Below are 26,591 nucleotides of genomic sequence, written 5' to 3'. Positions count from 1 at the left end.
TTTATATTTATTTTTGTGGTTTTAATTTACTTTAATTTTTTTCATTAGAATGGAAAATGTACCTGAGGAAATTAAAAAAAAAATAATAACTGAAGTTAATACTGTGGACAGCTTTCAAGGACAAGAACGTGATGTTGTAATAATGTCATGTGTTCGAAGTAATGGTATTGGATTTTTATCAGATCGTCAACGACTTTGCGTAGCTTTGACAAGGGCTAAGTTTTCTCTTGTTCTTTGTGGAAATTTTAAAACATTTGAGGTAAAAATTTTTGTCTTCTAGTGGATATCATTAAGATCTTTAGAATGTTAAAAAAGAAATTCTTTTACAGAAAGATCCGATGTGGTTTGAATTGTTGAAAGATGCTCGAGATAGAAATATTTATATCAATTTAGATTACAAGGCTGAGCCTGAAAAAATCAAAGAGTTTATTATAAGATAAATAAATTGGAGTTGAATGTAGGATTATAATATCAAGAGTGTAAATAATGTAAATTTGAGAGAAAAAATTTTTGTTACATTTATATACTTTTATATTACTTTATTATGAAATAAATATTTTTTTTATATGTTTACACGATTGTTTTTACTTATACTTTAATTGATGCAACTTATTTGCATCTCATTAACTGAGTGTAAACTAAATGCACCTAATGACAAGCCTCCTTTCACACACTCATTGAGGCAATCACAATATAGTTTTTACCTACTAAAATAATATTTTAACAAGTTTACATATATTTACATTCACATACGTACTTACATGGTAACAAGGCAGTTAATATTAAACATATCTATTAAAAGTTTGTTTTATCATTTCGTTTATAACTTTTTATTACATTAACTGTCCTTATTATCAATTCTATACTAATTTAAATAAAATCAAGCTTATATATAATACGTTAACTGTAAAATTTCACAAATTTCATCAAATGTTGTAAATATAATTATTTTTACAATGAAAAAATGTTGAATTTATTGTTGTTTTACCCTATACAATTATTGAATTTGAATACGATATTTGATGCTGATATGTATTCATTTTGTTATTTTATAGAAAGCATGATTTACCTAAAAATTTTCTATTTTTCACATACACAGTTCATGATGAACAGTCTAAATTTTTTATAAAATATTTTTTATATAAATATTAATTTTATATATATATATATATATAATTTTTTTTCGTATTTAGTAAATATGTAAAAAAGTTTTACGAAAATTTATTACTAAATTGTCTGTAATTGACAGAATAAATATTGATGACTCACGGATTTCTTAAAACCCTTCTTTTTACATTTCCGGAGTCATAAATTCGACTCTTATTAACATATCTGATATATAAATTAAATAAAACTGTCAGTGTTTCTCAATATAAAATACAACAGTTTTTTACAAGTGCTACTCTATAATAAATTTCACAGAAAATATCAAAATAGATGTTTTTTTTTATTTGATTTATAGTGTGAGCTTGACACTATTAGGCAGTTTTATGGACAATTATGCAAAGTTAATTAAGCTTATTTTTGTATAAATCATATAGATTACTGACATGTATGCAAAAATATGTACATGAGCAAATTTTTGCGATGCTGAAGAAGATATTGTTCTCGGTGGTTTCTTTGTCGTAGCTAATGAATTACTAGGTTGTCGTGAATGCGGTGTTGTTATTCTCATTATTGGATCATGGGGAATGGGTTTTATCGGCGTAGGTGCAGGACTAGGAGAATTTCCATAACATTGACCTAAATAAAATTATTTAATTACATTTTATTATTTTAATTTTCTATTAAACTAATGTGAATATTCAATAAATAATTACCTTTTTTATGGAGACGCATTCCTTCTCTACGAGGATCTATATTACGAAGACAATGATCTCCTGCTTCTTTTATGTAAATTTCATCATCATTAACTATTAATCCAACAAAGCACTCATTAGTTTCTGTATCGTTTCTCTTTGTATATGTGTACATGACTCCTTTTTCTTCCCACTGTCCAAGACACAAGTATGTTCGCTCTGTTAATATTAAGAAGAATTTTTATGAAAATTCACATTTTTAATACTATTATTTATAATGACAAATAATTTTTTACCTTCATATAATTCACCAGATTCACAATCGGTGACTTTGTAATACATTATTTCACGAGTGTTGCAGTTGCTGCTCAATTCGGCGCACGTGCCTGGAAGATCAGGTATCCTACCGACGTAATGACCAGTGATGGGACAAGGAGATTCTACAAGTCTTTCTAAACCTGCGTGGTATGAATACATATATACAATTAATTATTTATAAATAACCTTTACTACTAAAATTGAGAGATTGTAGTTTGAAACTTACGTGCTTGAGTCATCCAGTCAGCCCGATCCAAATTTAAATCATCACATAAATATCTTGCATATACAGGGGATGAAACAGTTCCTGAAAAATTTATTGTTAGTTAATTTTGAAGTCATATTAATTGATTAAATTATTAAGAAAAAATATTTGAATAATAAAATAGATTTACCAATTTTGAACTCCAAAACATTTTCACTGCGTTGCCTCATCATTAAACATAAATATGCTTCTTGTTCACTAGAAAAGTAAAAAAAAAAATTTCAGCAACTTCTTTCTAAATTAGAAATACATTTTTTTAGGTTCCAATTTACCAGTGATCTTTAGAGTAAACTATATATCTGCCAGTTTCATCATTGGAATCAACTGTGATGAAAGTATAGCTACGATATCCATTAAGATCGTTGAAAGACATGGTACCGTTGACAATGAGAGATTCTTCCCATTCTCCTTGTGCCCACTTGGGATATCTAAAAAGATAAAAACCCATGTTACTTCGGAACCTACCCAATTATTATCCTAGATACCTAACAAACTACTATACTAGAAAAAAAATATTTACGATGCCAAATGAGTCGTGACATAGTCAGGCATTCTTCTTTGATTAATAGCTCGAGTGAGGATCAAAGTTTCATAACCACTCGTTGAATTCTCTAAATTTTGTGTGCAACTTGAATCACTGCTAAATGCCATGTAAATTCTGCCCTTGTTATCCACGTGATATAACTGGAAATATAAATTTAAATTATATTATTTTTCCCAGTGAAATGTAGTAACATTTGTTACTCGAAAATATACTGATAAATTATTGATAAAGTTTGTAAGAAATTTACTTGAATAAATTTTTATTTATTTCATTTCGTTTTATTATTGATCTTGATGATCTTAATAGTAACGAATGGATTAGGTTATCTAAAATTGAATAAAGTTTATAGTTGCGATAAACTGACTACAACATAAAACTTACCCCACAGCGGTATTGAGGTCTACGCTCTCCATCAACTCTGGTATCAAGAAGAGCAATATACCGCGCTCCATCGGGTCTACCTGGCCAGCTTCCCAAGCAATTGAATGTTATATCTAAAGACATACATATATTTATTAAAAAGTTTGATACAATATATTCAGCGATTGAATCTGATTTACTAAACATCGATGTGTGTAATTGTAATGAGTTTCACGAGTCAGGAATGTTGCAAGCATGTAATTAATATGATAAATAAAAATCAACACTGCAATATTCGTGATGATAAACCTCTAATGGTGATTAACATCAAAAAAAATGATGAATAATAATTTAAAAATAAATTAATGAAAAATTTATTTGATATGTAATTGAACTGCATTTATATTTTTCGTGTAATTTTTTTAAAAATACTAATTAAATTGTCAACTTGTTATAAATATGTTAGTTAAAGTGTCTAACAAATCACTTACTTCTATCTACTAGAGCTGTTGTTCGATTTTCCATTACTGAATTGGTTGTTCCGTGAATTTGGAAAGAACATTTTTTAAATTGCAATCGGAAAATTGAACCATCAGGACAGTTGTCGAGACTGGATGAAAAAGTGTTGCATTCCATATCGTCTTCAGTGCCATCATTGATGTTGTATTTGAAATGATATCTCCCAGCTATTGGGCAGAACTCGTTCCTAATCGGTATCCCACCAAGTTCTTTTGTGCCTGAGAAGAAAAGTGAATTGAAATATAGTTGCTTCAGTATAATAGTCATCATAAAACCAATAAGAGTTATTATAGTACAGTTATTGTGTATGTCGCATGTGAATCATTCATGAATAAAACAGGTAAAAAAGGAAAGAGTAGTTTAGAAAAATGTTTGGATGTTTAGAAAGTCCTATACAAGGTTGTTCGAGGAATAGGAATGAACGTGACCAACAATTGTTATAGACGTGAATTGTCAAATGAAGGAAGTCTTCTGGTGGTTGAATTTTCTTGTATATTTTTAGTGACAAGAAGATACAAGAATAGACACGCCGAATAATAAATCAAGTAGTTTTACTGGAGATGATCAAGTGAGCTCTTTTAAAAATTAGAGGATTCGTATTTTAGGGGGGATAAGGAAGAGGTAAACCTTTTCTAGACAGGAAGTTGCTGAAACTACACACCGTTTATTTAATCATAAAAAGGGTCTCGTGTTTTTTTTTTCAATTCTCTTGTCATACACGTCTATACGGCCTATATCGTCCCCATCATCTTTACTCAGTTTTCTTTAACCCATGCCAATCCACGAGCGTAGATATGTGTTTAGGGTACATTTTTGTGGGATTTCCTGTTTTTACGTAGGCTTCTTGCTTGCCCACAATGAAACTCGAGATACTTTTATTGGTTTTATCGAGCACGAGCGAAATTGATGCCTTGTATCATATTTTAAAACTCCAATAGAAAATCGAAGAATCTGAATTTCGAAACATCATTTAGAGAGAATACTTTGGATTATATAACAAATAAAGGAGCTGATAATTAGATTATTTGATTTTTTAGCAAAAATTATAGATTATTTATAATTGAAATAATTTTGTTGTTTTTTAAATAATTTATCTGATGAAGAAATCTGGATCGCAAGGCTAAACTTGTGGCGACAGGAATGCGATTTGTGTCTATTTTTTTTTTGCTTTTTTACCTTCTCACTCTTGCATGGTTGAGACAGAGTTAGAGGGAACCGGACGTCACCAAGCTATTTCATTTGGTCACGGACAAGGTCGTAACTCGACAGGTAGCAGCACAAATGTAAGCATTGAACCAGACAGTTCTCATTCATCTTTTTCTTCAAACTACCTGTTCTTTTTCAATTTTTTCTCCTACGCTTCATTGATCTCCAGTGTACATACCGACTCCTTCATGCTTAAATCAGGATGTTTTGAAAATGAAAGAATTCCAAAGTTGATAATTAAAAATTGGATTGTAACTAATTAAAAATAAATCCATTGTGTAAAGTGAATTAATTATAAATTTCTATTCATAAACAATTTGATAAATTTTGATAATGTAACTGGTTATCTTGTACACTTGGTCCTGAGTAGATCTTTTTGATGAAGAATCTCCAACGTTGCTAGCACTCCCACGCTTTGAATGAGAATGCAGAGGCAACTTAGGGTGCGGCTGGATAAAAAACATGAACGCGAAACTGATGGTATAGAAGAATAAGAAATGTAGGTAGGACGATGAGAAGGAAAAGAAGAAACAGTCATAGCGTTGGTGGTCCTTCAGGGTATTTTGTTGACGCGTCCGATACCTCAACTGCTCAAGGTTCTCTCAAATTAACCATCGAACCACCAGCTTCGAATTTTATTTTTTTATCCTTTTTTTTTTTTTTTTGCTTTGAAGAAATAGGATCGTTCATGAGGAACAAGCTTGTTACGCTTAAAAATCAAATAATAAAAATTTTAATCTTTTAAACGGTCAGATTTAATTCATGAATTTTAAAAACTATACATCTTTAAAAAAAACCATTCCATATTTTTTGTTATAATTATCTAATTATAATCTTAATGATTTTCGTAATAGAATAGAACTGTTCATGAGGAACAAACTCGTTACGGTTTAAAAATTGAAAAACAAAAGAAAACAGTAATTTAGTAGTTACGTACATAGAAGCTTATCGATTGTATTATCAATAGACTGAAGCCCGATTCACTTGTAGTACTCTAGAGAAATCTTGAAGTAATTCCAACTTCCGCTTGACTGATTATTTCTTAGACTCTTGGGTCTTTATCTCATTAAGTAAAAGAGGAATGACCGGAAATGAAGCTGAAGAAAAATTTTTGATAGAAGGTGAAGATGTAAAATTGTGGAGTAAGAGTAGGTACATATATGTAAGTGCAACCTTGAAACAAGTGAACCCCAAGTCGAACTGGATGCATCACATCAAGTATAATCGGCCAGTGATTATGCAAATATTTGTTACGATCGCGCACGCAGGTATTTTAATTGATGCACTCGTGAGAAAAACCAAGTTACACGCGCGTGCGTGAGGTCATACGTGAGCTGGATACACTCAACTTCCTTAGATATTGTATTTATGTTTAATTCATACATTTTTAAAATAATGAATTTATTAAAAAATGTCCCCTATTTTGGTTTTACATTTTTTTTAGTCTGATTATAATTTTAATTGCTTTTTTAATGCAATAATGCTCGTTAACTTCCTCCTAATGAATGATAACTTATCAGTGTGAGTCAATTTACTTTATTTTTATTTAATTATATAAGTAAATTATTTCAGCCACTTACGATAAAGAATTGCTGTGGAGTTTAGTGTTTCACATGACTCAAGAGCACCTTTCTCGTATGTATAACACCTGTTGAGATTCTCGTAGAAGACTTCAATGATGTTGCGGGATCTTCTTTTAAGCCGGAAACATCTGATACATTGACCGTCTCCAATTCTGGTGACAAAATAATCTAATTAATGCTACATCAGTTTAAACTTAATGATTTGTTTTTAAAATAAATTACCATTTGAGAAGGTTCTTTTTATTAGTTAGAAAGGAATAAAAGTTTGATCATGATAAAGTAAATGCTATAGGGAGGAGTCTGTGATTTATTGGCTTATATTTGACAGGACATTGCGAATTTGTTGTGAAAACACGGGATGGAGTCTCGTTAATGATTCTACGTTGAACACAGGGTATATATAAGCACGCGCCAGGGGCGTGTGTGGATGGCAATTTATGCATTCTTGCCCAGACGACACCTACACTCGATTCCTTGCTGAGTCTTTCAAGTTGTAGAGAGGATTTGAACAAGCCAACTCCACGTTCTAATGTCTCTAAATATACTCAATTCATTGTCTCATTGGGTTTTATTTTCTATTTTATATTAAAAGCCATTTTTGTCAATAAATCTCTTAAATTTATTTCTATCATTTTACGATTTAAACTATCAATAATTAAGTTTCTACCCTAAAAGAAAAAAATATATAATGACAGAGAATTAAATTGGGATGAAGAAGACATTGGATACAATGAAAATAAAATATAAAACCAAAAATTTAACAGAAGAGGATTAAGTTATAAATTTGCCTGTGAATTATTTTTGGCAGATGATAAATTGCCTAAGAAATAAGAACATGAGTTATTTATTGAATTGATAAATTATTAAGCTTTTAGTGAGTCAGATAAAATACTAGCATGCTACATATTTTCAATCTTTTTAAATTTCTCATTCTTTTAATACCAATCAATTTTATTTTCCCTTTTTAAGTACAATATAATATATAAAATCTATTATTTTTATTAACATTATGGGATGATTAACACGTTTTAATATCTGTTTGATTTAAAAATGAATCAACATATTTTGAAAATTTTTCAATACCACTATTATGTAACAGAGAATATATTAATGAATAAAGAATAAAAATAAATAAATCAATGACAAATATCGAATTAAAATCTATCAAGAATATGGTAATTAATTAAGATGAAAATGTGCAGAGCTATAAGTATATAGTTTAGATAAGATAAAAAAAGCTCATTATACCTGTCGACGAGAAGAACATTATCGCCAACTCTCTTATGACAGTATCCCCAAACAGGTATCGCGTCGTAGGTGATGTTGAGTGGTGAGTATTGAATGGGCTCGATGGTATTTGAAGAGCCTCTGGCGCCGCTTCCGCTCACCTGCATCACGAACTCGCCCTGGAATTCGGCTGGGAAGTAACATCGAGCCATAAACTGTGGATCGTAGCTCGGTAGAATATCCGCAGGGCTCATTGAAACGTCTGAAACAATAATTGCATCTATAAATATTACGATTATTAATTGTCTTGCATTAAAAAAAAAATGTAACTAATGTTATAATTAAATCAAAAATTCTTACTTAATTAATAATCAGTTATTTTCTGTTTAATTATATACGCAGAGAGAAGCGTTTCATTTTTATATAATTATAGTTCAACTAACAAATTGTTCTGGAATGTAAATTAAAAATTGCCATTCCACCAAGTTCCTGCTACTAACCACTCTAATAATCATATTTTTAAAGAAAAAAAAAATGTTTCTATAATTAATTTAAGTAATGTAGTTGTGCTATATTTTATGAAAAAATTTTTTGTCTTTTTCGTTTTAAAATTAATTGGCATTAAAATATTTTTTAATAGTATAGCAAGAATTTTCAAAATGATTAATGACGGTAATTAATCAAAAATAAAGTATTAAAAAAAAGTTAATACAATAATTGTAATAAAATGAATATTCTTGAAAAAATAACATAATTAATGAAATAAAATATAAATGAAGTGCGTGGGAATGTAGTAAAAAGATTGTAAAATGATTACTGAAAGAAGAGCACATAACTGGATGATTCATAAATGCTGATAAATAATCTGGAGATTATCAAAAGGCAGGTGTATGTATGCACTTATCTGACGGTATCGTGAAAAGTTACAACTAATGAGCATGGATACGAATTAATTAAACTGTCGAATGAACTGAGTCTTTTAACATTATACATAGTAGTGCACTGGACTTGATATAAACAGGGTCATGCGAAAGAATAACATATTGAGGTTATATGTAGCTAATTAAAATAAATCAAAACCAAAATCATCACATTATACACTAGGTGTATACCTAATTGAGACACTATTGATGTCACGTAGTGTAGGCATCATACATCAAGTGCATCAAACGTGTGTATGGTGGGTGACTTGTTTGAGGTGTCTTCATACTCAGATGAAAAGATAAAAATATTTAAGGTGGAAAAAAGTAAGGGTCTGATGATGATGATATTGGTAGTTGATTCTCTTTTCTTTTGAATTGGACGGTCAATCATGAAATGACTGAGAGTTTCGTGTGATCATTTGGGCGGAACGCGATAATAACGTCAAAATTTTTTCTTCCACCTTTTTGTCTTCATTTTGTGGTAGGTTTTTTTTTATCCTCATTTCATTTAAGAATAAGTTGAAGCTTTAATAGAAGAGTATGAGAGAACATGATGGTGAGTAAGGATTGAGGTTTATTCTGCGAGAATTCCGATTATTGTTTGTCAGAATAGCAGACGAAATAATTGTTAGGTCCAATTTATTCTTCCTGGATTCTATTTCTCATTTTTTTTTCTATTTCCTCTTTAATTATTTTTTGACGATTGTCCGTGGGAATGACAATTTTCGGTTACGCTTCTTGAATTATACGTTACCAAGTTTCAATCATTTGTAGGTTGTCATTATTATTTTATTATTATTATCGTTATTTTAAGAAAATAAAAACAGAAATAAAATTCAATTGTCCGCCAACAGGAAGTAATAAATAAATACAAGACACTTCACGTGTAGAGTTAAACGAATGAACGCACAGGTAGAAAATCTTAAGAGTCTTGTAAAAAGCTGCAGCACCAGTTCTGTCGATGTTGATTTCATTAAAGATCACGTCAAGAATCACTCTGTGGCGGAAGTTGAATCGACTTTTTTCTATACTCTCCAAAAATCCAAATAAATTTCTTTTTCATGCTTCTCCTCATAATTTTCGGATTTTTATTTTTATTTGTTTTTCAACCACTTTGTATTCATTAATTTAACATTTAATTCAATGGAATATTTTTTATTTACTTTATTAATGACTCTAATTTATGATTTTAATTGGCAAAAAATAATATAAATTTCAATTGTTGGCTCCAATCTTTGCTTCTGTTATAGTAGTGGTAACAAATAAAAGTACAAAAGTACTAACAATATTATTATTTTATTTCTTTTGTGAAAAATCTTCAAATAGTGTTAGTATGAATGTCTTGGATTATTTTGCAATTCCACCTTCGTTACTCTTAACAGACTCATAGTGTACGTCAGCAACTCGTGCGGTGTCGCTCGGCGAGATTGAGCAACCGCAGAGTAAAATAGCCACGGTAACCAGAGTGTTGGTTGCTTTGCACACTTGTCCCTCGTATTTCCTCGTTTATCTCGCGTTTCTCGTTAGCCCTCAGTAACCTCACTAAATCGTCTTTCATCTCTTTAAAATCACTCATTCATCAATAAAAACAAACCACATTGACAATCATATCTAAAATAATATAAAAATATTTTATATCTTAATTAATTTCTGACGACAATAGAATTTTAATAACCATTTGTTCTTTTACACTTGCCTACACGTCTTTTTCTCTATCAATATTTTCTCTTTCCCTCCGCAACACCGGAAGTGTATGATTACGTTCACTTGTCTTCTAGTACAATCTCAATGCATTTAATTACTTTCCTTTCTCGTATAGACTCCTTCTTCCTTTTTTCATAAATCCCCTCGTTCATTACTTGATTCATAAAAGAGACAACACGTGCTACTCAACCATTTTTTTTTATTCACTAATCAATCTTAAGACAGTAAAAAAATACAATTCAACATATTCCATAGATTTTTTGATGGCCGGAAAATAGTTAATGTAACTTGATTTCAAGTTGTAGTTCGTTGGCCTCTTCAAAATGATGCATCGTCCGTTGGAATACATTACAGCTAGTCGTAATTGGTATGATCAAACATAAAGTAGACTATTTTGTGTCGTCTAGTTGACGGGAAGTTGTGGGAACAATTCGTCATAATATTAAGTCTAGAGAAAAAAAAATTATCATGAATAATAATGACAATCTGGACTATTTAAAAAAAAAAATTTGTTTAATAAAATTGTTAAAATGAAGAAATTATGTCATCACGGTATAATGACAATAAAGGAATTATTTTTGTCGTGAGTAGTAGTTAGTAGGCTAACAATAAAAAAGAAGGTGGAAATGAACACAGCACGAAAGCTTAGTAATTTTCAAATCCCATCGCCATATCATTATTTAATCTACTGTGAATCTTGAAATGCTTTTTAGATGAGTAGCTCAGTCCTAAATGATATCTCCAGTCTTCAAATTTATCATTTTGGTCATTAATGAAGGATAGAAGACATCCAATCATCTTTTCATGTCATAATAAGCAGTCTCTTGGCTTTTTTGTGAACTTACGCGATCAGTGATGAGTATGAGTTTGCAAAAAGTGACCTCGTCCTGATTCCTCATGGTGGCCGGCTTCTCTTGATTTTTTTATACTTTTTATACACACTGCTTTGTAGACAGATCTTGGTATGTATAGAGAGACGGTGGCTTGCCATACGAATAAGCGTCATATGGTCACCTCATCATCACTAATGATCAAGGACCACTAACGGCAGATGCCAGATTTGCTTCACTCTTGCACTTGCACTCTCATCATCATTATCATCATCACCACCACCACCACCACCACCTTTAATATTATATCGCAAATGGATCATTGTGATAAGTCAACTTATTGTACAACAGAGCATAAAAATAAAATACTCATTACGTCAATATAAGTTTTATACAAAATTAAATGAAACAATTAAAAATTTTGAAATCTCATTGAAAAACAGTTAAGGATAATTATACTTAATTAGCATGTCTAATTTGATATTTATATAATGAAAATAATTCTTTGATAATTGAATGCATAATTGATCATTACCTAGATTACACTAGTTAGTTTTCATTCTTAGTTCCGACCTAGCTACCACAAGAATACATTCACACTCTTAGCATGTAAGACACATTAAATGTCATTATATTCGATTAACTAAAAATATTGAAGCAAATTTAAACATCTTAAATCCTTTAATCTTCTTATAGTGGGTCTATCTTTCATCTATCCATTGTAATGAATTTTTGCAACGGATATTACAGGTTAAGTGAGGTTCTGATGGTTGCTTTTTACGAGAAAGGTGGGCGCCAGCTATACCACCGGAAGTTGCTCCAAGAGAGGATCAGACTTTGTGAGAAGGTTTATATATAAGCGAAACTTTGTCGGGTACTTTAAGACTACTCTGTGGCGGCCACTTAAATTTTGAGCCAAAAAAAACGTATAATGATGATAATATAGTAATACGAAGACGAAGAAGAGATGAAATGGGAGATAAAGAAGAAAAAGGTTGTTGGATTTATATACAATGAACTAAAGCAAAAGGACCGGACGATGCTGAAGTTGGTACGGTTATACTTATATATACCACCAACACATTTTATATTATTAAATATACATATACTTGTATTGAGAATACTTTTTTCTCTTTTTTTCAAAATTGTCGATTCAATAGAAATAATTGAAGGAGGTACTTGCACAACTAATAGTATAGTACTACTCAACTTTAGACATTTATTATTGCTAAACTAAACGGTGAAATTAATTGATAAAGTGAATTTGATTGCTTTGAATTATTAGTTATAACTTTTGAACAGTTGATCGATTAATTTGGAATTTTGATTAAATGCAACATCCTCCTAAAGGTTTTCCGGCATGTGTGCTTTGATCCTGATCATCAGAGATCGATTTTGGGAATACATGGAGGAAGGTATTTTTTAGTTTTACTTTAATCCGTTGGCGAATTGGTTGAAATTGGAGTGTTGTTGTTTAAAGAGAGCTTTGTACGCTATTAGAATGTGTTTAGAAGACAAGAATGTCGATGCATTATGGATGGGAAGCATCCGCAGAGTCAATTAGGCTGTGCGGCTGCACCTGTTACCGCCACTTTTCGCTCCCACCGTCTTTCGTCCGCCTCTTCTTCCTTTTCTTCATGTTCTCTTCTCGACTTACCCACCACGATGCTTTTTCTTTCTCACTCTTATTTATCAACTTCTCTTTTTCTTGCATTCACGTCTCGTCTTACTGAGATTTCTCGTGTTATACGACGACCAACTCCTCGTCGGTGGCCTCAGTCGTTGACTATGTGTTATTCTCATAAATCATAATGCTTCTTGTGTTACTACTGTCAAAGACCTCGAGGATTATTTAAGTGTCCTTGTATACCTATTAGCTAAATCTCCTCTCTTCTTTTATTAACTCTTTAACTTTTTCCATTATTTCTCTGTACTCAATGGGATTTACTTTTTTCGCTAAAAATAATTTACTGCTTCCGGTAATCATGGAAGTAAGAGAATAACTTACTGAGGAGGTTCACACATCAAAATAAAATTAAAAAATGCAGTTCGCAAAAGTATTTCAAAACATCAAGATAAAATAATTATTCGATTTCTGAAAACATTTTTCCACATAACTTGATTCAATGCAAAAGGATTAAAGGATTAAAGGATCTTAAATGTCAAGAAAATGGGAAATAGTAATAAAAAATATATTTAACTAGTTCGTTATATTTTTTCCAAGAAATATGAGGGCTTTTTTTTTTCTCATTAACGTGTGAACGATGCGCTCCTATGCTTAGGCCCCGGGCTAACGAGCTGCACGCGAAACAGAACTGGAACGCGCACACGACCATCAGCATTATATATTTGATGTTATCTTTAATGTGTATTGCAGGATATCCTGTTTAAGATCGAACGCCTTTTAATCGACTGTACGTCCTACTCAATTTATAAATCAATTCCTGTAAGTATTGAATTATTCATTGACATTTCTTATAAATGAATAGAAAATGAAAAAATATTCAAGCCAAGTATTAATGTGTGTGTTTGTGATACCAAGTGATAAAGGACTTTTTTACATTGATTATTTAAAAAAAAGTATTGGTTGAAAATTGTACAACAACATATTTGTGCATTATTGAAGTAAATATTGTTATTGAAGGTAAAGATAATGAGAGTTTTGAAATGGCAATATTGCGAAAGTGAAAACAGGGTAAAGACGACTTATAGCATCAGACGCCACCGGCAACATAAGTATAAGTGGGAGTGGCATGGGAAAATGAACTACCTAGTTATAGACAAGTTTATTTGTCGGTCATGTTACTTGGTAAAAACGATTTCTCTTTCGCATAAAATGTGTGTGACGTCTCGGAGAATTGCTAATCTCCAGCAACACACTAAGAAGAGAGAAAAACTCTCGGAGGAGGTTAAAGTACTTCAGCTTATATTCAAGATACACTTCAAGATAAGCTGGTTCAGTGTATAACTGAATAAAAAACTCTAGATACAGAAGTAAAATATGCTATTGTTCTTTGAATGCACAACAGTTAAATGAGTGTTGTAATGTCTTCACTTTATTCTTCGTTTTTTTTTTTTTTTGCTTTTTACTTGAGTAATTTGTCGTACGTTTGCATCCATATCTAGTACAGTAGGTCTTTCTGATGCTATTTTAAGCTATGATAATGATGGTGGTAATAAAAAAAAATCTGCCAAGTTTGTCATGAGCGTTAATGAGTAAAGTTGATTAAATTGTGTAGGATTATATGTAAGAGTGGAGAATAATTAAAGAAGAAATAAGAAAAAGAAAAGATATAAAACGTCGTTAGGTGGTCAGATTTAAACGAGAAGCTTATTACTGTGCGATCCACATTGGAATGTTAATTTTTCCCGAGGGATATGAACTCTCTGGACGCGGGCGGTGCCGTAGCTTTATACATACTTGCTTGCAGTCACGATCGTATAACCACTCAGTGGCACGTATAAGCGCATACGTCGTTCGACTCGTGTGTATGATACATGCCGTCCGTTCATCTTGCGAAACGAATGTGCAAAAGGTACCGAGAGACACCACGAGAATATCCCGATTCATTTTTACACGCAATGTCTATCAATTTTATATACCAAGTCGGTTTCTACCACACTCTTATTTTATCTGGAATTTATTAAGATTGGAACGAGCATTTTTGTTTTTCAGATAATCAGGTTGAAAGATCTCCAATGCTTTTTTTTTTGTATCATAAACATTTATTAACCCTAATGATTTGTTTCAAAATTCAAATCTTGTATGTAATTATTTTGCTATTTTTTTTTCTTTTTGTTTTAAGGAAATTCAATGGAGGAAAAAAATGACGGAGACTACACTCGTCTGTCGTCTCGCCAAGTGCGCAGTAGAGAAAATGAAAGACTGAGATATAAGAGTGGTTCCTCCTGGTTGTTTCACAAGCGAGGATAAGTATGGTTCGTCTGTGCATGAATTATACCGAACTTCTGGACGTCGCGAGTCGAGCGTTGCATCGTTCGCGTGTTCTGCAATATGCGTGCCACGCGAGAAAAGAAAAAAATATTTCTAAACGAGTCGCGACGAGCAAGCTACTCCTCCAGGTTGTTTTATTGCTCATATCAACGAGAAATAAAAAAAAGCAGTCAGAATAAATACATTGACTTGGGAATGATTTTTCAATAAATGAATATTGTAAAATAATTGTATTCCTTTATCTAGTCAATTACACCATCGTATATTTTTTAATATTACATTATACAAACCTTGGCCAAATATTTATATTTTTAAAATAAAATCTATATTTTTCTGTATGTCACAAAGTTTCAATGTCAATTAATGTCGATGTAATTAATTATATAAATAGAAAATAATTGATTTTCGAGAGTTTGGTAATAATTGTCAAATTTTTCACAAAAAGTTCAATCAAATAACTAACGAATTACAATAAGGATCCTTGTGTTGGTGTGGATACCTTCGGAGCATGATGTGGAACGCTCATCCCACGTATGCCTAGATAAAGATAGTACTGCGAAAGAAGAGGAGGTTATAGGTACGAGAAAACAGAGAAAGTTCTTTTAGAAACACTGACTCATGATTACTATATAATTTTGCAAATTTATGCCTTGAAAATTCTTCTATATATTCATCGCGACTTCAGCTGCATCTCGAAGAATTAAAAAAGCTTTTCCAAGGTGAACAGCAAAAAATGTATCATGAAGGATTAATAATCCTACGCATTGTAGCCGATGAAAAATATAATAATTCTTCGAAAAGTATTTCAACGTTTATTGAATTCAATTATGGATGATTTAGTGAATTTTTTTATTGACATTGATTTCAATGGGAAATGTTTTGTTGAATTGAAGAATAGCATCGTGCTATGAATCGAAGGATTAAAAATCCATGCATGTCACTGATTAATTATAATATATGTAATTTATTGATCTGAATTGTTGTATATGTTTTAATCCCTTTCGCTTCTGTATTTAGAGAATGAAAAAGGATCTACTACAGCTGTCTATTGAATGTTGAAGGAAGTTGTCCTGTGTATTTACAATAAAAAATAATAACAATTAAAGCTACAATTAAATGATTATAATTGATGAAATCTGTTGCGCCTATTGTATTTTTTCTGTGCATTGAATTTCTTTAGCGTGTTTTCCTTCTTGTCAGATAGCATTGCCGAGCCTCTGCATTCGTGGCAGCGCACGAACTCGGGGAGAAAGAGAGTAGTAGAGAACCCGTCCAAGCAGCCTAGGCAGGCATTCGCGGATTATAACAAACTTCCGGTCGAACCCTCAGCTAGTTCTTCGCCTCACTCATTCCGTTGGTCATTGTTATGTTGCTATGGAGTGTGACGACCTGGCAACCTCGATGCATGTATACGCCTCATTTCTCATCACTTACAATTCAATAAACAATTAACTTATTTCAAGAGATACTTCTTTTAACATCCAACACATTCGCAATCTCTATTTCAATCAAGAGATACTTTTTTCCCCATTTATCAACTGGTCTTTTAGTTTTCTTGTTGATGAATAAATTTCATTATTCTATCAATAAATTTATTTATTATTAGCTTATAAGTGAGGTACTTTTAAAATGGTTGTTCAATCAAGATAAATAAAAAATTAGATGTCAGCATTTACAAAGATCACTTTGTAATATGACCGGCTTCTCCAGATTCCCCGAAAAAGATCTTTTTTTTCGTTTTCATTACGTCTCGTGCTTGGTACCATTTGCTTTTAGTCACGAAAGCAAATGGTCCTTTCTATACGTAACACCTGGGAGCCACAGATGTAGACGATTTTTGATGGTATATAACTAAGCATTCCTACTGGTCTCACTAATCACCAGCCTACTGCTGAGTTATTCTTATTCTTTTGTTCATTATTCTTCATGGTTTTGGCTCAAGTCTAGACATTTTGTACGCAGCATCTAGACACCTCTATTTTGGGATAATTAGGGTGAAAATGTGAACTTTGTGCTCATTTACGAAATTCTATTGCTCCAAATTGGTAAATATTTTTGATGAAAATCATGTATTTGATACTCAATTATATTGTGAGTTAAATCAATGAATGGATTTTTTTATGCCTGTCTTGATACTATATTTTCTAAGTACTTATATCCAACATGTTATGAATGAAGACAGGATTCTGCCAACATTTTGCATAATCCTGTCTTCATTCATGTCATGTTGTATATGTATTATTTTTATCTGGTGAAAAATGCTTTATATTTTTCAATGAAGAATATTATTGGTCATTATTTTAAGTCCTATCTTCAGATAAATTAATTATAGAATGAAAATAAAACACTTTGGATTCTTGTGGAGGTCAATGACAAGAGCATTTGTTAAGAATGGAATGATTCTTTTTAGTTTAGTTAAATTTCATTGCTACCGGGGTATTTGAGTTTTATGCAACACTCGCATCGTGATATGTGCGTAAATATTAACTGGCTGATTCAGCCGCCACTTGAGACGATAATGTTGTATAGCTTCAGTTAAATTCAAATCAGCTGAGTCAAGGATAAATCTGGGTATACAGTGATCCAGACCGGAAATTCATTCGTGTCCAAGCTATTCAATCTAAAAATGTTGAGCCGGGTTCGATAATTCTTAGAAAAATATATGTGCTGAGCACAAAACTTTTCAAATGAAAGGGTGACGAGAAATAAAATTATTTCAATTGTCCTCATCTAAATTCTGTTTTCTTTATATTTACGATTTGTATGCACATTGATAATTCAAAAGACTCCTGCAGGAGTTTTGTCATATTATTTTTAGCGGAAGGATTTACTTAAAAACTTTTGTCCAAGACTGAGAAGCATGAAAACTCTTGGGATATGCGATGGAGTAGCTCGTGCCATACACTCGATTCGATGTTGAGTAACGTAACTTTTTTCAACAGAGAAGTGCGTGGCACGCGATCGATCCGCTTCACGAGTTTCCATTCTTCTTCAACATTTTCTTAATTATTCATCATTTCAAGTAACTATGAACCATGCACTATTTTTTGTCATTCTATTTTGACAAGAAGATTGGTAAAGACTACAATGTTTTACATCCGTTAGCATTCTTTTCTGGCAATAAAAATTATGTCTACTATTATATATAAATAAATAATAAAAAAATTTAATTTCTTAAAATACAATGAAAAATGTTACAGAAACCATATTATATAAGCGAGTAAATTCACTAGTATGGCAAACATTCCAAAGAAAGGGAGCTCTGTCCTGAGGTACGAAAAGTGAGAAGATTTTTCCACTAGTCGCATACCAAGTAATTACAAGAGTGATATAGTCTTATGGCAATAAATAGAGGCTTAAATTATGATGTCATCATATAATACACTTGACTCGCTATTTATTTCCAAAGCTTCCAAACAAAACAAAAAAGAGGAAACTGCTTGGATCAGTAGGCAGACATTACTTTCGCCACGCTCGCGTGTTAAATTTCAATGGATTCATGTAGACCTCAAGAATAACCAAATTATTATTATTTCGTTTTTATTTTCATTATATATATTTCAGAGCTCAATTAAGTGAGTAACATGTGTGTCCATTCAGCTTTAAAAATATTTTATTTGCATTAATCACAAATATTTTTCAAACTTATTTTTATAACTTTAATTTTGTTTTGTTTTCAGAATTAATCGGCTCCAGCACTTGTTCAAGTATTTGCAGACTCCAAAACTATTGATTATATGACGAGAAAAGCACCAGGGGTGTGATTCATGGAGCGAGATCAGAGGCATTAAAGTTTTATGCAGAGGGTTCAGTTCTCTCGAAGCTTTTTCGAGGGTCGCAATATTCAAGGGAACACTAGGAAGTTGAGAAAAAAAACTACTCCAAGTTAATCCTACCATGAACATCTATTTCTTAATGACACAGATACATGCCTTTGTTTGACGACGACTTTAAGTAAAAATACACTAAGCCAAAATGATAAAATTCATGGGAAAGTTCGAGACTTGACTGGCTGTTTCGTCGATTTGATCACTTCCTTTAATATAACTTGTGAATATACCACATGTAATGATGGAACGTGAGAATGTGGCATGTAACCCGGATGGCTTCCGAGGAAATAAGGTGGACTGTGAAGCCTTTGAATTTCGGAGTAACAAAATCAGGAAAATGATTATGATTATTATTGTTAGGATGTTATTCGTAACAATAATATAATAAAATTTCTTGTAAAATATTGTTAAGGATAATCAAGCAGGTGGCAGTTGAAATAATTTAGAAATAGAAAATGATATAGAATTATTAGATGAGATATATTAAGCTATACACAAAAAAAAAAGAAGTGAAAGGTACTACATGTACCAAAATAGATACAATGTTTTTGGTAGGAAGATTTGAATCTACCAAATATTATAATCATTATTTAATAATATTAAAGCTTATCAGAGAGTCATCTACTTATCAAGAAGGAATTTAAATAAGCTCATTGATAGGATATCTCATAAAAAAATGATAGCTTGGATTTCCTGATAATTGTTATAAATATTATGGCTTTTATCTAAACATGAGAGTGCCAAGTTATTAAAGAAGATAATTTATTAAGCAAATCTGGCGTTGATAGAAATATCATACCAAGTCCTTCAAGTGTCGCTTACATTATTATAAGTTAGTGTTTATGTTTCTTATAGGAGAGCTATTTAAAATTATCATGTGCAAATAATCGCAAACGTGTTTGAACACGCATGCTGAGGACTGAAATTCACGTCATTGACTCAAGCAATGTATGACTCATAAAATATAGTTTGAGTGTTGCTCCAAAACGTGTAAAAGAACAAACCTAATGAAGTATTTTTTAAGGATTTAATATATTAAATGAGCCATTTTAGAATTTTTTATTTATTTTTATGCATTTAAAGAAAAATTAGCATAAATAACGAGTAGTTGTAAGACTTGTCTGAGCTTGTTTGTATTTTTATTATTGCTTTAATTCTCACAAGAGGGAATATATGTGGATAGTCCTATTCTATATAGTGTGCGCGTTTAGGTGAAACATCGATTTGATTCTATGTTAGTGGTCCTGAGAGTATGGACAAGATCCTTGGGAACAACAAAACAAGTAAAGTTGATACACACGACTACTATACGTACATATATGCTTGCTGAACATTTGCATAGAAATTCCTTACAACCCACACGCGACAAGTTACTATATATACATGTAAATCGTTACAATAAACTAGAAAAAAAAATTATTTAAAGTTACATTTATTTTCAATAGTAAAATTTTTTCAATTAAATTAAAATATTTTTATAATAAAATGTTAACAGCCAAACTATTTCATAAAAAGATATTGAGAAAAATAATTTATAAATGGAAATAATCAAGAATTTATGTTTAAAAGATTTGTGTATTGTAATGTAATTTATAATTAAAAAGATGAAAAGATGAAAGATCAACAAGGTATAAATCAAGAAAGGCATTCAAGTTACTTTAATCCGTTGATATAAACGAGACAAGAATGACATATAACTCGGGCAATTACTAGAAGCTACAAAAGCTGATTCAAGTTCAAGACCATTTGACCTAGGATAACACTATGTCATGTGTCGTATCATGTATTTCTTCATCGTTAGTATTCATTCAGCATTAATTTAAGATCTCGTATAAATCGTGTTTCACCGGAAATTTTATTTCTACTATTTCGGTTCAATCTTTTTTTTTTAAGTTGTTTTCTATTTTATCCAATGATTTTTTTTTTTATGTACTCGAGTTTGTTTCTTTTTTTTTTTCATCTTGGCATTGCAGAAACCGATCTCTTGAAATTTAGCATGTTGCTATTTCTGCCTCAAAACTTTCCTTTCAACACACATCCCATTTCAACAGCTGGGACTCGTCGCCAACAATTTAACTATCGAAGAAATATTACTCTCATACATGTACATATAATACTTGAATTTTTGTATACAGACATCATCATAAGGCTGTTACTTCCTTAGTACTATTGGAAACTTTGGTGAGAAAAATTCAAGTACTCCTAGTGATCAATAATTATTTATTTACCAGATTTTGTTGATTAATCATTTTAAATGATTAAAGTTACAGCAAATTTATTTTAAATAATCATTATATAGTTTAATAAAAAATGAAACGATACTGAACCGGCTGTACATCAGATGGGAATAAAAATTTTTCAATTGATTATATTAGATGAAAGGTAAAGCTTCCTGTAATATGAATCATGATCCATCTGTCATGCTCTTCACCATATTTTAAACATAAAATTTGAAGTTTCATTTCCAAAATGTGTGTAGTATGAAATCACCTAAATAAACATTCGTCACTTGTTGCCTAAAAATTACTTTAAAAATACCTAAGAGTCTTTCTTTCCCAAGATTTAGTTATCTTGATCAAAATATAGCGTACAACTTTTGAATATTCGTGGAAAATAGTTAAAGATCGACACGCGCCAATGAGTTTAAAAGTGTTGAGAGGTGGGCAGAAGGTTCGTTAGGTCAGGTAGCGTTGAAACGAAAGGTTGCTTTATTAGGATCACGTTCGATGATGATGGTGGGTAAGTGGAAAAAGAGAAGCCTTTTTATTTCATATTAGCCACGTGCTCGTGACACATCTGTCTCTTTCATTTGATCAAGCATCCATCTAATCGATTCAATAAGCATCTCGAAATTCCTATAATACCACCCACCTTGAAAAATATTCTATGTTTATTAATCTATTCATCTCACTTCGGTTATACATAATCATATAACAACAGATACTTTACATTTTTCGTTTAGTCACGCTCAATCTGTTCTCCACCATATATTTATTTATCATCCTTTCCAGATTATACAAATTTTAGTAAAAATATTTATTCTATTGTAGTTTAAATAGTCACTTTAAATCATGATGAATTATAGAGTCGAGTGGAAATTAAAAGTAGTTAAAAAATTTCAGTTTATTTTTATTAAAAATGCATTGGATAAAAATCAAATGTTGTTTTTAACAACAGTATTGACTGAGTCTGAAATTTAAATATGTACAACGAAAGAATGTTGTGTTAGATTAAAATACATAAGAGGATTGTTCAAATAAAATAACTTGAGTGATGTCTGACCCTCAAATACCAGACGTGCAGAGTATTGTAGGACCGCTTGAATGTTTTTCATACTTTTTGGAAAGACCTATTAAAAACTACGTGATGAAAATTTAATTCAGCTATTTTTTTACGAAACATCTAGATATAAATTTAGCCTGCTAAACATTTCAAAATTTATTTTGACTTGACTTTCAATTATGTACTTTTACTTTTTACTTAAGTTTATTCTTTAAAAGTAAGTTATATTAAAGGAATAAAAAGAAAATATAGCATAACATGGGATTGATGAAGAAGAGAGAGTTGATAGAACTAGTGTAGAAAAGACTGAGAGTGAAGAAAATACCTCGAAGCGTCGGGAGAATTGCTTTGATCTCCCACGTGTGTGAAGTTTTGAGCGGAAGTTAACACGTCTCGTGATAATCACGCGTCAAAGATTTAAAAACACCGCAATTATTTTTTTTCTTCTCTTAAAAAAATACTCATAAAACTTTGTAATAGATCAGAAGAAGTAAGAACATTACTTATACATTATTTATGTACGTACATATATACTAAGTATTAGTGATGAGAGTTAAGGAATATTTTTATGAGAAATAAACGAGATTTCATCATCAACATTGATGACTAAAAAAATACGAATAAAAAATAACCTTTAAGTAGTGGATCTTTGTTAAAGAGAAAATAGCATCCGAGTACTTTGTTCCAAGGTTTATCGTGCAAAAAGCTTATGACTTAGTCTTTGGCTGTTGTTATTGTTGTTGGACACTGGGAAGAGGCTTCAGGAACTGATTATTGTGAGAGAGTCAGAGATGTGAGCAAGTTGTTTTGCGGTTACCAAGACATTTTACGTTCTGACCACCGAGGCCACTGGAGTAAAAATTATCATTCTTTGCAAAAGAATAGGACAGGAAGAAGATGAAAAAAATGCAATAAATAAACACGAAAGTTCTGACTTTATTATACACCGTGAGAAACAGGTGAAGAAGATCATCAATATAACCTGCCAACGATCATGCTTGTGTACATATTACTAAAGATATTGAAAGAAATATGTGCCATGGAGAATCATTTTTTTTATAACATTTTAAAAATACTAGTCTAGGAGTCAATGAATCGATATCGATAGCAGAAAAAAGGTATAAGTATCGTTATTATTATTATCAATGATGTAAGAAACTATAAAACAAAATTGTCTTTGTATAACTCTCAACTGGGATAACATAGCATTGTGCATTATCTCTTCTTCATTTCCGTTTGACTGTTATCAGAATACACTAAGGGATACATGTGTATATTATACTCAAACGGAAGAAACCGCACACATTACAGGTGTATGTACGAGTGTTTATTATCCTGATAGTGTTAGTAAATTCTTGCCTGCATAATGTTGAAGGTTAACGAACTTTTATATATGCATACTATTTTAAATGATTGTACATTTGTCGAAAAGAGAATACATTATGTTCATTGAGGATTTTAACATTTAATTTATTCACAGATGATTAGTTGCTAAATATTTATTTTCAACTCATCAATAATTCTGTGATTTGTATCTTCATTTTTTTTTTTAAATTGCTAATTTATTTTTAAAATTTATTTATAAGTGAATTTATGAAGGAATGAGTCGGAAGTAGTTTTTTTAGACTGAATGAAATTCTTTGGCCATAGGATTACGTACATTGTATGAATATTTGTATACCACATTGTATTTCATTGTCGCGAATGACAATAACTATAAGGTTTCAATGATTTTCATAATAGCCCACCGGGGTTCTAAGATTTTCCGCTCGATCTGGTCGTAAGTGTCTTTTTTTATGCGACTGCACGTTTAAGTATCTCAAAAATGAAAAATCCGGACATTTTGCAATTGTTTTGCTTTTTGAAACGTGCAAAGCATTTTCTAGCATAAGATTTCTAATTTATCTCGTTTCGGTGACCTACAGAATGCATACTAACCAGTCGGCACTTTTTCTTTTGAGATGCCTGACAGGTAGGATACATTGTCACGATGGTACACATAGACAAGTGGACACTCCATTTCTATACATTTTTCATCGAGTCTATTTTGCAAGAAAATAAGAAAATCTGATTTTGGGACATGGCTGTGAGCTCGTTATGCTACTAAGACGGTTTACGATTTTTTCTGTTATGTTGTGAATAAAAGATCGAAAGTTTCATTCAACATTTTTTTTTCCTTCGTTGAGAAAAAGTTATTCATAAAACTTTCCTATTTGCATAATTTAAAAGAGGGAAGGATTCAACTGTATTTTTTAACTCTATATATTTTTATATAACAAAGTGTAAAAAATAGAGATAGTGATAAGGAACGGAAGAGAAAGAGAGAGTTGATTTAATTATTTTTGTAAATATTCATAGAGGGTTTTTAATTCTTATAAGTTGATTATCTAAAAGTATTTAAAAACATTTCAAGTAATTTTTTTCAAATGACCTAATTATAGTGAAAAAGAATCTGATAAAATCTACATTGAAAAACCGAAATGGAAAAATGCAGGACAATTAAAAATTCAGAGTAAATGATAGTCTTTAAAAGAGCTGTTGATGATTCTACAATTTGATAAGAAAAAGTCTTTCTCCCTATAGTTATACTACAGACTGACGGATTAAAATTAAGATCAACCATTACAGTAATTAAACCTTTTCACGTCTTAGTTCTGTGAGAAAATAAAAATTATGCCCGATTTTGTTTTAAATGTCTTGTAATTTTACAAGTTTGAAAATAGGAATATAGAAAAAGTATAAATAAATACATGAATAAAGAAGCGAGGACTGAAGCATGAAAAGAATTTTTGAAGGAAATGCTGTGTGTTCTATAAATATATAAATAAAATGTTTGATCAATGCCACAAAAAATAAAATACGAATAAATACTTGAACTTTTTTGGGCATATTTTATTTTCCATCAGAGTCATAAATATACAATTATGCATGAATATTGACTCTATGGATTGAATTATTAAATATTAATAAGTTTTTGAAGCTCTTTACATATAAAATAATATTCTATTAAGGTTTAATATGATTGACTTTAACGAATAATAATAAATAACAGCATGATTGAATCAGCTGACATGCGAATACTTACTTTGTGTGCAAGTAGCAGAACCAAGGAAGATCAAAATTAGTATAATCTTGGCTCCAATCATGATGATTTTGTTTTAATCTTCACAATCACTTATCACTTATTTAAAATCAAAGTGTCATTTAATAAAAAAAGTATGAAAATATAATAACACTAAAGAATTATTAAAGTCTACATGATATTTATTTAAACACTATAATTAAATGTAATTCTTGGAGATATGCACCGTTTTGATTTTTTATTCTAATTCCTGGTCTCACTGACAATGTCTAGACGTATGTCTCGAGTAACTTGCGCGGTTCAAAGTCTTTCGCGTAAAGAAATAAAAGCCGGGCACAGTTGGAGAAGAAGACACGGGTGTAACTTAACGTCTGCGACGTGAAACGGAGCGTGCAGCTACTTTCCACGAGTTCTAAGGTGCTAGCTGAGTAACCTGGATGACTACTATTCTGTGCTGTAAATACCGTTGCCAAACGTCCCACTAAGATTAATTTGAGATTTTTATTGAATCAATTTTTCTTCCACGAAAAATATTGACGTAGCATTGAATTATTTGTTGACAACTTATATAAATGTCAAGTGAAACTTGAAATTTAATTTTTCCCAGTCTTCAATGTATACCTATTGATAAAAAAATGTTTGTATCACTAGAAAATCAATCTCCAGAGTGATTATTATCAATTGTAATGTAAGGGTGGTAAAATGATCACTGAACGATTCACCTGTCCCTTACCTTGTTAGATCCCGCGTGCTGCAACAGCTCGCGAGTGAATGCCGATTACTAAAACGTGAATGAAGTTGCCAGTAAGAAGTTTTCACCGTTTTGTGGTGGTCGGATGATCCCCACCACGTGTGTGCTATGCTGTTCAACTATAATGCAAGGCGTACTGCCTTCTCTCCCTCTTCTCTGCATCCATTTCTCCATAACCAATCGTGTTGCTGTGCAAGCACGTTGTTGCCTCCGATTCATGGTATGCCACGCGGTTTTATTATGTCTGTATATATTTTTGATTATCATATCAGCTATATCACTTTCAAATTCAATGCTAATCTATTGATCTTTTAATTGATTGAAATTATTGCCATTCAATTGATTGTGGGTTGATTTATTTTTTCACCCGGTTAACCTTTCATTCTTTCACTTTTCATTAAAATTTCATTAAG

General features: G+C 31.2%; 2 protein-coding genes across 3 annotated transcripts in view; one reads left to right on the top strand and one right to left on the bottom strand.

Annotated features, from left to right (window-relative positions):
• Positions 1 to 573, top strand: part of LOC118064640 (uncharacterized) — a 6,447-nt gene extending 5,874 nt beyond the window's left edge. Inside the window, exons 6-7 of the mRNA XM_035079379.1 lie at positions 49 to 259; positions 330 to 573. Coding sequence (XP_034935270.1) covers positions 49 to 259; positions 330 to 440 — 322 coding nt within the window. The 3' untranslated portion in view covers positions 441 to 573. The remainder of the gene's footprint in view (positions 1 to 48; positions 260 to 329) is intronic.
• On the bottom strand, positions 525 to 26,591 carry LOC118064641 (uncharacterized). Of its 2 annotated transcripts, XM_035079382.1 has the most exons (13): positions 26,161 to 26,591; positions 25,431 to 26,048; positions 7,843 to 8,083; positions 6,592 to 6,746; positions 3,778 to 4,023; positions 3,308 to 3,420; positions 2,903 to 3,066; positions 2,655 to 2,810; positions 2,513 to 2,580; positions 2,344 to 2,424; positions 2,096 to 2,257; positions 1,821 to 2,018; positions 525 to 1,743 (listed from the first exon to the last, which is right to left on the bottom strand). In XM_035079382.1, exons 2-13 carry the CDS (start codon positions 25,489 to 25,491, stop codon positions 1,499 to 1,501), a joined length of 1,890 nt encoding a protein of 629 aa, XP_034935273.1. In that variant the 5' UTR covers positions 25,492 to 26,048; positions 26,161 to 26,591; the 3' UTR covers positions 525 to 1,498. The 2 variants fall into 2 exon arrangements, with proteins under 2 accessions (XP_034935273.1, XP_034935271.1); XM_035079380.1 differs by having other exon boundaries at positions 25,431 to 26,591.

The sequence above is a fragment of the Chelonus insularis genome, unplaced genomic scaffold, assembly GCF_013357705.1.
Source record: "Chelonus insularis isolate UGA/USDA-ARS -01 unplaced genomic scaffold, ASM1335770v1 contig_24_pilon, whole genome shotgun sequence".
In the NCBI taxonomy this organism is placed as follows: domain Eukaryota; kingdom Metazoa; phylum Arthropoda; class Insecta; order Hymenoptera; family Braconidae; genus Chelonus; species Chelonus insularis.
The sequence above is the reverse complement of the archived record's forward strand: the minus strand, read 5'-3'. Positions and strand labels throughout refer to the sequence as shown.

Coding starts and splice junctions, on each gene's coding strand:
- LOC118064641 (XM_035079380.1), bottom strand. CDS start 25,491: ATGATTGGAGCCAAGATTATACTAATTTTGATCTTCCTTGGTTCTGCT. Junction 8,084..25,430: donor TTCTGCTACTTGCACACAAA/GTAAGTATTCGC, acceptor TTATTGTTTCAG/ACGTTTCAATGAGCCCTGCG. Junction 2,425..2,512: donor TGTTTTGGAGTTCAAAATTG/GTAAATCTATTT, acceptor TAAATTTTTCAG/GAACTGTTTCATCCCCTGTA.